The sequence below is a fragment of the Thermobia domestica genome, chromosome 1 (assembly GCF_964235325.1).
Source record: "Thermobia domestica chromosome 1, izTheDome1.hap1.1, whole genome shotgun sequence".
Classification (NCBI taxonomy): domain Eukaryota; kingdom Metazoa; phylum Arthropoda; class Insecta; order Zygentoma; family Lepismatidae; genus Thermobia; species Thermobia domestica.
Window position 1 is genome coordinate 211,290,367 of NC_137454.1, and position 16,496 is coordinate 211,306,862.

Genomic DNA, 16,496 nt, shown 5'->3' on the forward strand with positions numbered 1-16,496 from the left:
TCTCTCTAACAAAAATTTAAGTTTCTCTTTCCCTTGTTTCGTTGCAAGGAACTTATGTTTATTTTGTAATTTTCAAGTTACTTTTATATTATCACAGCAGATTGTCCGTTTTTCGCACGGGGAGAATACATTTCATTTTGAACATAAAAGGAAATGGGGCTGAACTTGAATTTAAACTGCATCAGAAGTGTCATTGTTCATCTCAGCGACCGCAAAAACTATAGATTTGTCACTAATATCGGTCATTTTTGATCATTCTTGTATATATATACTTCCAGGCCAGTAGCCAGCTCAAAAATATTGGGGGGGGGCGGTAGAAGTTAGGGGGCCCAATCCAACCATTTTATAGTTCATTATCGTATTATAGTTCATTTGCAAGCCTACCGTGAAAATTTTAGGGTGGCCCGGCTCCCCTACACTCCCTTGGATACGGGGTTGTATTTTTCCCTTCGTCTTCCGAAAGTTGCACCGTCGAAGTGAAATGATAGAAAAAGCACCCCAAGCCCGAACCTCATCTATGTTGAAAATTTGATTGATATCGGTCGGGTGGTTCAAGAGATATGAAGTCAAACATAGTAACTTTCAATTTTATATATATAGGCCTAGATAGATAGATAGATAGGCACTAGATTGTAACGGGACTCATGCTTTCTATAGCACAAAATTGATAGAATGCCACATTGAATGAGTAATACTAGGTGCATGAGGACCAATGGTAAAGTACTTATCTCTAGTTTTACTGGTCCATGGTTCGAACACAGAACATTTTAGTTTGAGGTACGTAGATAATATTTTTCTTCGCGTTTCCTGGACTCTCTGGTTTCCTTCCACATTCTCATTCTACCAATTCATTAAACATCTATTTCCTTTAGCCAACAAGGAATAATAATGCTACGTAAAACTAGAATATTTATTTTTTCAAGATAATTATTTCTTATTTCAGATTCAGTTATATAATACTTTCATTGTTTGACTATACTAATAGTGTTCAGCACATTTCTTTTCATTCAATTTTACTTCCAGATCTTCAGGTGATCTCCGGGCCTTTCTAATTAACTTAGCGGTGTCTGATGTCACAATGGCTGTATTTTCCATCCCATTCACCTACACAATGTAAGTTCACTTATGTTTTCAAATCTTAGATTGTAGTTACTGTTAATTTCACCAATAATAGTAAAAAAAAAAAAAAAAAAAAAGCTAACCCATCGTTAAATATATTAAACTTGTCCTGAAGATACTTTACATTTTCATCCATGCATATACGTATGTTATCATTATTCATAATGAAATTAGTCATTAAAATCATCAAAGATTTAAAATTTTTATGAATTATTTAATCAATAATGTTTAAAGATATTTAATGAATGGTGATGAAAGTGGTAGTAAGTTGACGCAGGGATATTTAATTACTTATTAAAAAGTGTTTAGTTACTTATTAACAATTAAGTGTATTAGAGTGAAACACAATTTGCAAGATATATTTTCGATTTCTTTTATTTGTGTTCCGGAAATTAGGTTTCCGACAACAATAGTACGTTTCTTTTCAATAATAATATATTTATAGGACAAAAAATATATCAATCTGTGAGTAATGTTAATTTCTAACAGGTAACAATGACCGCACCGCTGCGGCAGCTGCCTTCAACAAGAGCCTCATTAATTATAGGCCTCAATACGGCAATAATTACTTCCTATGATTGGCCGGGTTTCATTTCCCATGTTCGGGCTGTTAATTTTTGTATCCAAAATGGATTTAGTGGTCAGTAAGAACAAATACTTAACTCTGCAGGTGGCAGTGGTTGGAACAAAAGTTAAATGCAACACTTAATTGGATCGTAAACCAAGATGAACTCGTCCGGAGGTTGCTGTTGTACTTACCCACCATCCCTGACGTGTCAATCATTGAGGCGTACAGAGTATGTATGAATTCCAACACAAAATGCTAAGAATTCCTGTAATGACTTATGTAAGAAACGTGGAAAAGATAACTGAAAACAAAATAAATGCATAGGATAAATTTTACGTGATCAGTAGGTAGTTTACATTTCACACTTACTTACGTGTATCTTTTACTAGTATACTTCTATTGATACATAGATTCAATATATTTTCAAAACCTTCTAGCCCATTTAATATAGAATAAAATATAAAAAAGACGAAGAATTAATTAATTTAAAATGGAATCATATTTTCGTGCCGGCCTATATTAAGATTGGTGATGCACGACCACTTAGCACACGTTGGTTCACTAAACACTTCACCACTTTTGTCATTGATCACAGGGGTTTTTGGGAGGGATTTAGAGTAATTCCATGGAAAAGAAATCCTTTTAGCTTTGTCTTCTTATTCCGATGATGAATTTAAGACTCCATCCAGGTTACTTCAACTTGGATCCTCTTACTGTACTATTTACAGTGAAGTTACTTGATATACGACAAATTGGTAGTACGACGAATAAGTTTGTTTTATCTCTTATCTTTTATTATATTACCATCAGTGTTGACGTTATTAACTACGAAGATTAAATTTATTGGTTGACCTGAAATGTACACAATAGATTTTCACGATGAGTGTTCACATGGTTTCGAACTAAGTTATATCACTTTTTTACCTATTCGCTAACTCTCACTGTAATATTTACGCCATGAAACTGTGTTAACTCTAAAAACTGTTTATACAGTTTATTTCACAACAGCGTGAAGGATGGCAAACTTTATCACATATTTCCTTTACCGTCGATCTACTTGTTCACTTATTAGGTGATGGCATCACAATGTCAACCTTTCGCGCCTTCGACACAAAGTGTTTGTCTTCCTACGCCTATTAATGGCAATGAGTAATATTACAGTATTATTAGAAAACATTCATTTACAAATAATATAAGTACTATTAAGTTTACCATTTTGATAAAATAATCAAAATACCAAAAACAATAGAAATAAATGTCGATGGCGAGAAGTTTTACGAAGCTACTTTTTCAAAACATCATAGCCACTTCACATCCCTTTGTTTTCTGAGCACGTACGGCAAGTCATCACGGTAAAGCGTTGCCAACACGTTAAAAAAGACAGCACCATTATATAAGGTTTGCGTCAACGTATTGTGCATAGAGCCTTATTCCACTTCAGGTGGGTCTGACTGGGGAATTTAAACAAATGGAATGGGAGTGAGGGAGGACACACACTCACATTCCTACTAATGTAAAATCAACAAGTATCTGTTGCTTATCAGGTACAATATTATTTAACTACTAAACCATATGAACCCAGTATAAAAATACAGATAATTGTTATAGTTTACCGTTAGGATAGTGCAATATTTAACTAGGTATATCTCTACCTCACATTACGTATACTCCTATTAAATGTAAACAAAGTTGTAATTAATAATTACAATATAACATATTCAAGTATTTATTCTTGTCAAGCGTAATTTTTATTACGAAAGGAAATTGTCTTAGTCTATGAATAAACCTAATTTCTAATAATTAATAGTAAAAAGTGTCACTGTGTACGTGGCATACCTACTTCTTAATAGGTGGTACTAGAGTTCAGAGAATTTCCAGGTTTGAAACTACTTAGAGATAACCTTACGTGTAAGAATATTCTAGCAATACAAAATATGTCATTCCTGTAATGATATATGCCAAATTTGTCATTTTGTAAACATAATTTTGATTATTTTATTGCTACTTAAGTGTTCCATGTAATTACTTCAAACTGGATAATCATATTTAGATTTGGGCATTATTATTTGTATAACTTCATGCTTAGCCCGCTACACGTAACATAATCGTGTGTATTTGGCAGATATGGCTGTTATTACAATCGCTCTCATTTTATTCATGGATGAAGAGCAAAATTATATTTAATATATTTTTCGGCTCACATCTGTCTTGATGTGTCGCTCTATAATGATACATTATTCCTACTGTAACATATTGTGACGAGTTCAATACAACGTAATCTGCAGTATCCAGTATTGGGGCATTAATCAATTAAAATAAATTGCGATTAATCAATAAATTAAATCTATTTCTCTAGGAAATGAAATTCAATAAATTTCAATTGCAATTAGTTTCAATTTATCCCTTGCAATTAATATTAATTGTTATTGAATTCAATCCTAAAATTTTCAATTAAAATCGAGATTTTAATTGTTGGTTAGTAAACAGAAAATTAAATCTTGCAATTATTAATTGTTAATCGCAAGGGGATTTGGGTACAAAACCTCGCGGCCAGAACCTCGTGGCGACAACCTCGCGGACCAAAACCTCGCCCGACCAAAATCTCGCAGGGCGGAAACCTCGCCTGGCCAAAATCTCGCCGCCCAAAATCTCGCCTGGCCAAAACCTCGCCGTCCAAAACGTCGCGGGCCAAAACCTCGTCTTCCAACTCGCCCCAAAATATCGCTATACCCAAAATCTCGCCTGACCAAAACCTCGTTGTAATGATCTCGCGACACAGAATCTCGCCTGGTCTAAATTAAGCGAGACGCAGTGTCGCCTGGGAAGAAATGTTGTCAGAATAAAACCTCTTCACGACGATTTCTTCAATGTAGAATGTTCTATATAAATTACTATACGTATATATTTAGTAATAACACATAATTACATTAAAATAATGACAAGAAAAATTCTAATGCATGCTTTGGAAATCTCTCTCTCTACATATATATATATATATATATATATATATATATATATATATATATATATATAAATTAAATGACTATGTTTTTTACATTATACCTCTTGAGCCATCCTACCGATGTCAATCAAATTTCCAACATAGATGAGGTTCGAGCCTAGGATGTCTTTTATAATTTCACTTTGTCGGCACAACAAAAGGGAGGGGGAATGGGATATATATATATATATATATATATATATATATACATATACAGAGCCGTGGCTAGAGATTTCGGAGCCCGGGACGAAGTAGAACTCGGCGCCCCTACTCTCACCACACCAACCTTTTTTTTTTTTTTTTACTTATAAGAAAAGCAGCAGATATTTTTATACTACACTGAATTTTTATTAAGCTGCAGGAGAGATTTTGGCCACGCAATGTTTTGGGTGGCGATGTTTTGGCCCGGCGAGATTTCGGGCGCCGAGGTTTTGGTCCGGCGAGGTTTTAACCAAGCGAGGTTTTGGCCCGGCGAGATTTTGTCCCACGAGGTTTTGGGCGGCGAGGTATTGGCCACGCGAGATTTTGGGCGGCGATGTTTCGGCCGCGAGATTTTGTCCGTATCCCTCGCAAGGGAGCAAATAAAAGGTTCAAATGGAGAAATTGAAACTTATAATTGTTGCAATTTAAGTCACCAATTAGGGGTGCAGATAATATGTATGTATATTACATTGATCATTTGCAGTTAATGCACCACAGATTTAAATTTTTTTATATATGTAGTGGTAGATAACGACCATTACCCGCTCCCTCTGGGTAAAAAGAAAGAAAAAGCGACCGTAAAAAAACTATTATCTTATGTTTATGGCTCCGCTTCCCTTAGGGGTCCTCTATCTCTATCTCATGCTTACGGTTTACGGACAATATATCGACTGCTAAATCAACATCCAAACAAAACAGAAACATAGATTGTGGCAAATGTTGTTCTCTGAGGCATACGACTCTTGTTGTTAATACTTGTACTACCACAATCAATTTTTGTTCCATTTTCTGTGTTTCGTTTAGTCAGTACCTTGCCACATGATTCTGACACAGCGATCTCAATACTTACAACTATTTATTAAAATTTTCTGCCCTGCTTCCGGCAAAACAGAGGTAACATAATTACGGCACTTTTTGTCTGCTATTACTGTTATTCTAAGCCTCACTCTCCCCATATCTTTTTCTTTTAGAAATCAAGTCTTCCTTTTTGCTATTATATGAAAACTGCGCAGTGTAATGTATACACAATTACAGTGTTGGCCATTAATCAAGGAAAGTCCATTGCAATGAATCAATCTATTGAAAGTAGTTGCTGTGTAAATTCAGTGTAAATCAATTAAATGCAAGCTACGTTTAACTGGAATTGAATAACCGAATTTAATTACAGTTGCTGTCAGCTGTGGGTGTGTACAGCGGGGGACACTTCTAAATGGTACACCTTAGCCGTAAATCTCCATATGGCTGTACCATTTAGAAGTGTCCCCCGTTGTACAACTTAATCTACATTAACAAATGTGATGATTCAAGTGCAAATTGTGACGATAGCATAATTTAATCTATAGTACCATATTGTGACGATGTAAATACAATTTAATCTACAATAATATATAGTGACGATATAAGAACAACTTAATCTACAGTTCGGTTTATTACTTGTTGTTAAGAAATCTTAATCCGTCACTGGGTCTTTGCCATGAAGCAAGATTAATTGTAAAAGTCCTTAGTATTTGCTGAGTTAAAGTTGAAATAATAACAGGTACTCTTGTTGGCTATGTAAGTTACACTGCTCCAATAAGGAACGTACGCAGGAGGTGCATCATGAAGGTCCAGATTCAAACGAAATTCCATCTTTTTTATATATTTATTCTAATGTTAGGGATGATTTTACAAATTTTAATATATGTTGAGTTGGACCCCACCATAAAAAGTTAGGACCCTTCCCGAAGTAACTTTCTAAGTATGTCTTTGCCTCCAATTACCTCGATGCCGTCTGTCATAGAAAATCGTTTTGATTTTAGACGAAAGCAACGTCATGTCAAGCTATCTTTTGCCGTGACAATTAACAAATCTAACAAAACACTTGAACATGTTGAAATTTATTTGTCAAATGCAGTGTTCAACACAGATATCTTTATGTTGCCCTATCTTAAGTTAAATCGCGAGATAATATTAAATGTAAAGTTCATTAAATAATTCACAACAAGATGATATGTCCAATGAAATCCGTGAATAATTTGTAAACGTGATGTGGAGTTTGGGAGGTAGGTGGGCAAACTATACGTTTCAGAAAAATGAGAAAAGTTACACATAACCATTTAAAACTTACAATTAAGCATGATTTTATTTTATAGTATACAGTTGGCCTACAGATATTAATATAATGCTAAAACTTTTGGGGATGCATATTATCATCTAAGATGGGAAACTGAACTTTTCTTGAAGCTACTATGGATGCCCATAAGCATATTAATTTGTTGCGGGAAATCATATTAAGAAGCATGCAGAAGCTGGACATAATATGCATATATGGACATAACATGGACATAAGGAGTCTTTCATTTCCAAAGAGACAATAACCCAAATCTCACTGGTATGAATACTAGAGAGTGCTTATTGAATACACGATGACTTCTAACCTCACCGCAGAGATCAAATGTTAATCCTAGAAAGCATTTGTGGGAATATCTAGGCAAAAAAAGGCTTCACCGTCCTTTAAGCAAGGAAGCTATGCCAAATCTTTATTTGGAAGCGTGGTACAGAATTTCCAAAGAAATTACCAAAACGTTGGTTCGATCTATGCCCGGATCTCTCCAGGTAATAAATTGTTCTAAAGATCTTCACACGAAATATTAAATCATTGATTTGAAACTTTATTGTAGAACAATTTGTTCCTTTGATTTATGTATGAACACTTTTTCGAGTTGAAGAAACCGTTTTATTTAAGCTAGTAAAATACATTTTTGTTCATGTGTGTGAGTGTTCTTGTGTTTATTATCTGCGGGTTCGAATAAATTCCACCAATGACTTTGGACTATGAATCATAAGACACAAGAATTTTTAAAGGGTGAAGTTGTTATGCACTTGGGACATGCCGAAAGTTGTTACATACTCTTTGAAAAATCAATTTATTGACATAATATCTTTTACAATTTCTCAAAATAGTACTCATAGACACCAATAAATTTTGCATTCTTGAAAACCACGAGGCAAATATCTTAAAAGTCATTTTTTTTTTTTTTTTGTAATATCAAATATGTCATTATTGTAGGCTTCGATAGCCTCTTCAGTTGTTTGAAAGCGGCGTCTTTAAGCTTTGTCTTGAGCTTTCAGAAGAAGAAAGTCACATGGAGTTAAATCTGGAAAGTAAGCCGGGTGTGGTAGAATATGGAGTACATTTTCCTGTAGAAATTCTAAAGTTTTCGTTGGAATGGGACCGCGCATTGGAAATTTTTGGTAGGCAAGTTTTCAAGCTTCAATGGTACTCTAAAGGTAGCCTAAGTAACACACCACCTGCTGTCAGTGTACGTCGATCATATAACTGTATAGCTGCTACATGGTCGTCTTTAAAGCAAAAAGAGGCCTCCTCAACTTTGCCCATGCTGTCTCCAGGCACGTAGTCAAGGGGGGGTCCGGACCCCCCTTCGAGACCAAGAATGAAAAAATTAAGGAAGGATAAAACCAAATGAAATGACAAAAAGAAGGATCAGCGTTAAAAATTAAAAAGAAAACTACAGGAAGCTTTTGCTTACTCTTTCTTATGAGGAGATTTGTATTACTTCCAACATGGTGGCGAGGTAATAGAGATATTCTGGAAGAGTCAGGGAAGTTGAAATTTCAAGAAATGTTATGGAATTTTCAGAATTTCTGCTACTAGTCGGGGAGATTTCAAGCTTTCGAAAGCATAGTGCCGTTGTGTAACAGCGTGGACATTTTAAATCATAATTTTTCGTCATCGCATCCTTGCAGTATCAAACATGTTATTTCAAGGACAATTTTCTATTGCTCCTGCAACCTGTCATTTGGAAGTGACAATAGTTGACGGAATAATAAAACAAAAGATTATGTTGAAAGAAAGTTCTGTTAGCATTTGATTCAACAGAGAAAGGAACGCATATATTGTAAAACTAATTGAACATACACATGCTTCGCACAGGAACTGTATTTGGAAGTCAACGCCTGTGAGAGTATCACCATGGATCTCAGCGACGGCGAAAACTATGGATTTGATACTAATATCGGTCATTTTGGGCTATTTTTTACATGTCTCGGTATCCACCCCCCGCTGACTCCCGGCCCGCATACAACTGTAACTAAATTTGCAAGTCATCGCTAATGGAAGTGTCACCATTGATTTCAGAGACCGCGAAAACTATGGATTTGACACTAATATCGGTCAGTTTGGATTACTTTTATATGCCTTGGTATCTCACCCTCTCCGGTGAAACCCGGCCCGGAGCCGAATTGCGTGAATTTGGAAGTTAATGCGATCTGAGTTTCACCATTGATTTCAGCGACCGCGAAAATATGAATTCGAGACAAATAGCTCAAGTGGTAGAGCGTTGGCTTCGCATTTGGGAGGTCGTGGCTACGAATCTCGCTGCCGACCATCCTGACTGAAGTTTTCCAGGGTTTTCCTCAGTCCTACCAGGCAAATACCGGGATGGCACCTATTAAACAAGCTCTGGCCGATACCTTCCCAAATCCTTTCCATTGTTAATGCTGTTGGGTATCCAGTGTAAATTGACCTGTGAGCTGTATCTGGTGATTGTTAAATAAATAAATAAATATCGGTCATTTTCTACTACTTTTACATGTCCCGGTAAACGCCACCTGAGAACCCCTGGTTCGAATTTCGACAAAAACGTTTAACTCTGGTCTGGGGCCTTTGCCAAGGTACCCCTGACCAAACTTTGGTAACTCTCGATCCACTCGTCTGGCCCCCAGGCCGCACACAGACAGACAAACACACAAAACAAACTCTTTATTTTATATATATATTAGAAGATAGTTTACAAGACAGTATTGAGTATGTACTTTTTATAATAATTGAGGTCATAACGAAAGGAAAATTGTTATATTTGAATAAACAGGAGAAGGACATAAATATTGTAAAATCTTTTTCAATACCTTTTTTTATATTACTTTGCTCGAAATTTCTTCATTGTTTGTTATTAAAATACTTGCCATCATATCCTCATTTTATTGTCCTAACACACCAATATATATTGATAGTAAAGTAGTTTAGATTGATCGAGCTCCTGGTCCTTCAAATTTCATGTCACTCCGCCCCCCCCCCCTCTGTACGAAATCCTGGCTAAACGAACCAATATATGTTCCAGTAAAATAGTTTACAGTGATCGAGACCCTTTTGTGATGACCAGAGTATTTCATGTCACGGACCCCACCCTTCACGAAATCCTGGCTACGTGCCTGCTGTCTCCTCTTTTCATTTTCGAAACTGGAGTTTGTTCCAAAACAGTACACCGTCGACTGCTGTTCTGTTTCGGGGTCATAGTTGTAAATTCATGTTTCGTCATCTGTGTAGATAATAGGAACGTCTTTACTTTGCCCTTGCGCAAATCTTATAAGCATACAGTGACACCATTTCACATGATCATTTTTCCTCGGCCGTAAGCGCATTTGGTACTAAGCGACTGCAACGCTTGGAAAAGCCGAGATAATATTTTATTATGAGCTGGGCTGAATGAAGTTGATCTAATCTTTAAAGTTGACAGTTTCTTTGTATATGATATGCCAATCCTCTTTCAGAAGATTTCTTACTGCTGTGAAAATTTCGTCTGTAAATGTGAAGCAAGGGCGCGCTGAGTGAGACTCATCTGTAATGCTCTGTGGGCCGTGTTTAAATTCCACGTCAAGTTAAACCAATTAAAATCGGTTGCATGTGACGGAGAATAGTTCCTGAGACACTCTTCTAGGCAATCATGGCACTGCTCTTAAAATTGTACTTAAAATCAATTGTAAAGGTCATTGCATGAAAATCATGTAACGTGAACCCTATTATTGCTGACTGACAAGCTCAAACTAACCTACGCTTCCAGCCTCCAAATTTTCAAACAAACCAACCTGAAGTCTTGGAGTTATACCATTCACCATGAGAATATACGATTTTAAAAGGGATACGCTTCAGTAGAGCAGGCCATTTGAATCACTAGTATCTAAAATCTTTCGGCATTCTTCCTGTACGTATACCAGTAGATTACAACAGAAGGGAGAAATTGACTTTGGAAGAGATACAATAGCTCGGAAAAGGTCACTAGTGCTGTATGCTTTAAAACCTATAATGCAAGGCAGAAGAGCATGACGAGTAATGCCGTGGTTATGTGAGATTGATAACTCATGTACTGACATATATATTCGGTATCTTGTTAAAGCAGGGAACTAAGTTTTGTAATAGATGGCAACGGTGTACAGCAGGTCCTTTTTTACTCTTGATTTCATCATAGTTATCAGCGTCATCAAAAGCCCACGAGTACATAAGCCCATGCAAATTGAATGCTGTTTTCATATTTTAACCAGGTTGTTGGGATTCCAACCTGCTGTGCAGCGTTGCCACCTTTCACAAGCCTTATTTGTCAGCTTTTACAAGATATCATATATCTCAGTCAGTTATCGATCTCACATAACCACGGTGCTACTCCTCATCCTCTACCGCCTTGTATTATAGGTTTTAAAGCATGCAACACTAGTGACCTTTTCCGAGTTATTGCATCTCTTCCAAACTCAATTTTTCTCTTCTGTTGATGGCAACACTGTTCAGCGGATGTTTCCAGACTTAGTCAACGCAAACAATTCTTGCCAATATCTGATTTAAGGTGTATAAAACGTTAGTACCTCACTCCCTGTGTGCGCCAACAGATATTACACGTTATTTCTCGAAATGTTTGCAACACTGATCTGCCTTTACAATCTTTTTTGTATTTATTTTCATTTCTGCTTCCAATGATGATATTCAATTTAGGTCATTCTATTTACAAAAATAGAACTTTGTCTTGGGTTGGCAACTCTGTTCATCCGGTGCTGTTTCTCAATACATGAACAGATGTCGCCTTTTCTCTAGTAGCTTCGTGCAAAGTTCCGTTTCTCTGTCTCTTTAAGTTTCTCCGTTATCACGGTTGGAAATTCTAAATTTTATTATAATGTGGAAACGCCATTTCATTACTGTCGTCATGTCGGCACGGGATAACGTTCTCGTAGAGAGCTGCTATTTCATTAATGCGTGTTTATGGTCACATAGAATATATTTGGGGTGTGTGCGCGTATTGCAACACGAAATTACCCAAAATAAGTGACACCCTTATATATACTGGGTATTAAACAAGAAAGTACCAGGCCTATATCGCAGTTGATATTGCACGTAGAGCCTTCAAACAAAAAATTGCATTACCAAATCTTATGTGTAGAATGCAATAAAAATAGTAGCGAAACCAGTGGCGTCTCGTAAATACCTCCAACAGGGGGCAACTTCAAAATTTGCAACGGAAAGTGATATAAATTTGGAATAGTTCGAAAGGACATTAAATGTAAGACAACTTTTAGAGGACAAACTTTGTTATATCCTTTTCCATTTAGCTGCTAGAGACATTGTTGCAGACTTGTATCTGACTACCCGTAGCAGGCCTCTTATCTCAGCTAATACTGCACATAGAGCCGTCAAGCAAACAATTGAACTACAAAATCGTATGTGTAGAATGCAATAAAATAGTAGTAGAGACACCAGTGGCGTATCGTAAATATCTCCAATGGGGTCATCTGCAAAATTTGACATGGAAACAAGGGTTGGTTTTGCCTCCATTGAAACAAGCGCACAATGGAAGAAACGTCGAGAGCGCACCCATTGTGCGCTTGTTTCACTGGTGTTGCTACTATTTTTATTGCATTCTACACATACGATTTGGTAACGGGATTTTTTGTTTGAAGGCTCTACGTGCAGTATTAGCTGCGATATAGGCTTGGTACTTTCTTATTGAAAATGAAATGAAATCTTTGAGTTTTACGTCCCCCGGTTACGCCGGTTAGGCTAAAGGAGACGGTGATGATGAGTGATGAATGAAATGGTGGAATGAAGAAAGTGTGAGGAAACGGGGGAACCCCGAGAAAACCCACGCACACGGTGTTTGTCCACCACAAAGTTCACTTGGCGGGGGCTGGGATCGAACCCGGGACCCCAAGCACCAGAGGTGAACGCTCTACCACTGAGCCACCGCGGCCCCCTACTTTCTTATTGAATCACCCGGTGTATGCATATATATATATATATATATATATATAGAGAGAGAGAGAGAGAGAGAGAGAGAGAGAGAGATACATTCGAAATTTGAAAGTTGGGTAATGTATTCCTTCTAAATTGACTCCTTTACTCATTCATATAAACATATAATCTATGAAGTCTCGTCGAAAACAAAATAGGCCAAAACCTTCAAATTTTGAATTTTTGACCATTTTTACTCAAATTGGAACAAGCTGGTCCAACCAAAGAGTATAGTCGGATAAGGCGGTGAAAAGTGTCCTTACACGGATTGCTGTGATATCTTTAACAAAGGTACCTCATATCCAAAAATAACTTTGACCAGAACATGAGCTTCAAGTTCCTTCGAAGTTCGAACTTATTGTTGAAAATTTAAAAACAAAAAAGTATTCATATCTCGGAAATGATTTAAGTTACGAGTCAATGGCCTTACCAAAAGTAAGAAACAATGTATTTCGTCTTTCAAATTTCTAGCGAAAAACGTGTCGAAAATATTCGAATTTCTAATATTTTTGTTTTATGTTTGAGTGACCAACTTTTATTTTCCACCATAAAGGCAGCACCAACCCACCTATAATATATTTTGGCCATGGTTTGATACTCTCGGTTTAACTTGGGGTAAAATGAGGAAAAGCAAAGTCGGACACGCCTGGAGTATATGCAACCCGCGTTATGTTAAACCTATTTTGGCAGGCACAAATATTCTCAGAAGTCAAAGTTGGTTGAGTCTGAGTTTGACTCATCATGAATGGATTTACTTGGGAATATAACTCTCATAATCGTACCTCTTCCAGAAACAGCGTGAGAGCAGTAATGCCATTGATTTTCAGTCTGCCTTAGTAGGATACCAATTTCTTAAATCGCGATTTACAGAAAACAACATTTCTGTTAATCCCTATATATAATGTATATCCATATATAATATACAAAATATTACAATGCAGAAGGTGAGAGTAATACAAAAATATGCAAAGTGTTTTTGCAATATTTCTCCTGTATAAGGAAACATTACAAGGAAACTAAAGGACACGGTATGTGGAACCTTCAATCTTCATCACTATTTGCGAAGACCTCCAACATACAATTTGCTTAAAATCTCCTTAGGCCAAACAATGTTAGCACAGTATGGAGCACGTGAAAGGTAATAAATATTTGCAGCGACATATGAACAACATCAAACTGTTCGATTCCCATGTGCACATTCACAATAATACGACTTCAGACCCGAATACCCTGTTGTATTTGGAAATAAATCAGTATCACATCTATATGTCTTCTAACTAATATGTCGAGATTGTACCTCGAATTTAACGATGTGGTTATTTTCTTTCAGGAAATGGAGATTGATGCTGTTATCTTCATTCATCATTGCATGAGTTGACTTGTTTTTGAGTTTAAAGTTCCCTTCAGCAGCGAAGCTATATGAGACGTGGACCTACTGATAACATGGAATCAGAACCACATGAGCTCCCGCTGTGAATCGAAGCCGGATCTCCTACGCCAAAGACGCGTACACTATTCTCTTAGCTACGAAAGGAGCTCTCCTTCATCATTTCATCCGAGTTGGAAACTGCATGAGACAACGAATAGGAGCGTGTAAAAAGAATTTTTAGGTCTCTTTCTGTCAACTTCGGGAAGTCCAAAATATCCACAGATGTGACTTTGTAGACAATATTCTCACATCCCACATTTATGCGAAATACAAACGCATGTATTCATATAAAAGTAGTCATAATTAATATACAATAAATACCCTGACAAATAAGTAATTTGAATATGTTAATGTATTCTCTTACGCCAAAATCCACAAGATAATTGGGGGATCGAATGCCATTAATTATAGTTATAAGTACATTAATTTCGAAGCAAATTGGCAAGTAGTCGGCATAGAAATGTCAATTTTACGATAAAAGTTAGTGTCTAATCAATGATTGCATTTGTACCAGAATTGAACTTTTCCACAACACAGATGATCTGTATATTATGGGCACAAGAGGAAAATCACAGTGATATTATCCAGTCTGTGTAGGGATATAATGTCATATTATTAAGATATGGTAAGAATATACTTCATTTTTTCTTTCTTTCTGGTCAGAAAATACGTCTGGCAAGATAGCTCCCTCCCCCACTTTAGAAAATTGAAACAATGACTAGGTCATTCGTTTCTACTACTTTTGTATCGTTTGTACCAAAAATATTTTCGTTTGTACTATTTTCATTATAGGGTTACTTGAGAGGTCAACTGCGGGGCTTTCTTGGCGCCACGATAGCCCCCCTTCCCCCGTATCACAACACAAAAAATTGAAATATACCATTCGAAAGCAAATCGTTTTTACCGTTTGTACCGAAAAATTTTATTTGTACCTTGATACTTTTCGAGAAACAGGGGATGACATTTGGGGGCTATCTTGTACGCAAGATAGGCCCCGTAATGTGTACCTTTTCCATGCCCATTAATAAGTATTATGTGTTTATTCATATGAATTTATGTGTATTTAGAATTCTGGCTGTGCATATCCAAATAAAAAAAATCGGAAATAATGTTAGAATTGAAACACCACTAGTTAGTGGAGAAATACCACTAGTCCACAAAACGCATTTTGAGATATTTGAAGAAAGAACTTACGTTTCTTAATGCCACAAATGTACAATCGACATTATAGCATTCTGCTATAACGTGCGAGGTCTTGTAAATTGTACTGCTCTTCATTACCACTTGTAGTTCTACATCTTTAGTGTTATTTTTGCCTTTACCTAAAAATGGCTTATTTTGGACTCACAATGTTTTCCCACTCGCCGATTCAATTTTAACGTTGTTATTCCTAACAACTACTTTATTTATTTGGATATGTACAATCAGAGTTCTAAATACACATAAATTCACATGAATAAACACAATACTTATTAATGGGCATGGAAAAAGTACACATTACGGGGCCTATCTTGCGTACAAGATAGTTCCCCCAAATGTCATCCCCTGTTTCTCGAAAACCATTAGGGTACAAATAAAACGTTTTTCGGTATAAACGGTACAAACGATTTGCTTTCTAATGGTGTATTTCAATTTTTTGTGCTGTGATACGGGGGGACTATCTTGGATAGCTCCCCAGTTGACCTCTCAAGTAACCCTATAAGGAAAATGGTACAAACGAAAATATTTTCGGTGCAAACGGTACAAACGTAGTACAAACGAATGACCTAGTCATTGTTTCAATTTTCTAAAGTGTGAGGGCTATCTTGCCGTACGTCAGAAAATTATATCTTTTTTACACATTGACAGAAATCCGAATATTACAAATATTGTAGAATGCATAATGTAAACAGACTGCGTACTTTTGTTGCCTCCATTTGATGATGATTTTTTTCTGGACAAAATGAACCACGTTTAAACAGAAAATAACAGAATGCTTGTGTGACGTACTCGACTCATCTCAACAATATAGGTAAAGAGAACTATAATAGACGTTTTTAAAAGTTAAAACTTATGTTTCACTATGGTTCTAGTACAACGGACTTCGTGAACTACCCGCATCCGATTGTGATACACAGATCTATGCTTT

At 36.4% G+C, this 16,496-nt stretch overlaps 1 protein-coding gene across 5 annotated transcripts in view; it reads left to right on the plus strand.

Annotated features, from left to right (window-relative positions):
* Nucleotides 1–16,496, plus strand: part of LOC145693481 (RYamide receptor-like) — a 338,943-nt gene that overhangs the window by 166,780 nt on the left and 155,667 nt on the right. For 4 of the 5 annotated variants that reach the window (XM_081769548.1, XM_081769529.1, XM_081769522.1 and 1 more), the window contains one exon: nucleotides 1,024–1,113. The exons of the other annotated variant lie outside the window; for it this stretch is intronic. In XM_081769548.1, the coding sequence (XP_081625674.1) occupies nucleotides 1,024–1,113 (90 nt within the window). The remainder of the gene's footprint in view (nucleotides 1–1,023; nucleotides 1,114–16,496) is intronic. 5 annotated transcript variants of the gene reach the window in all.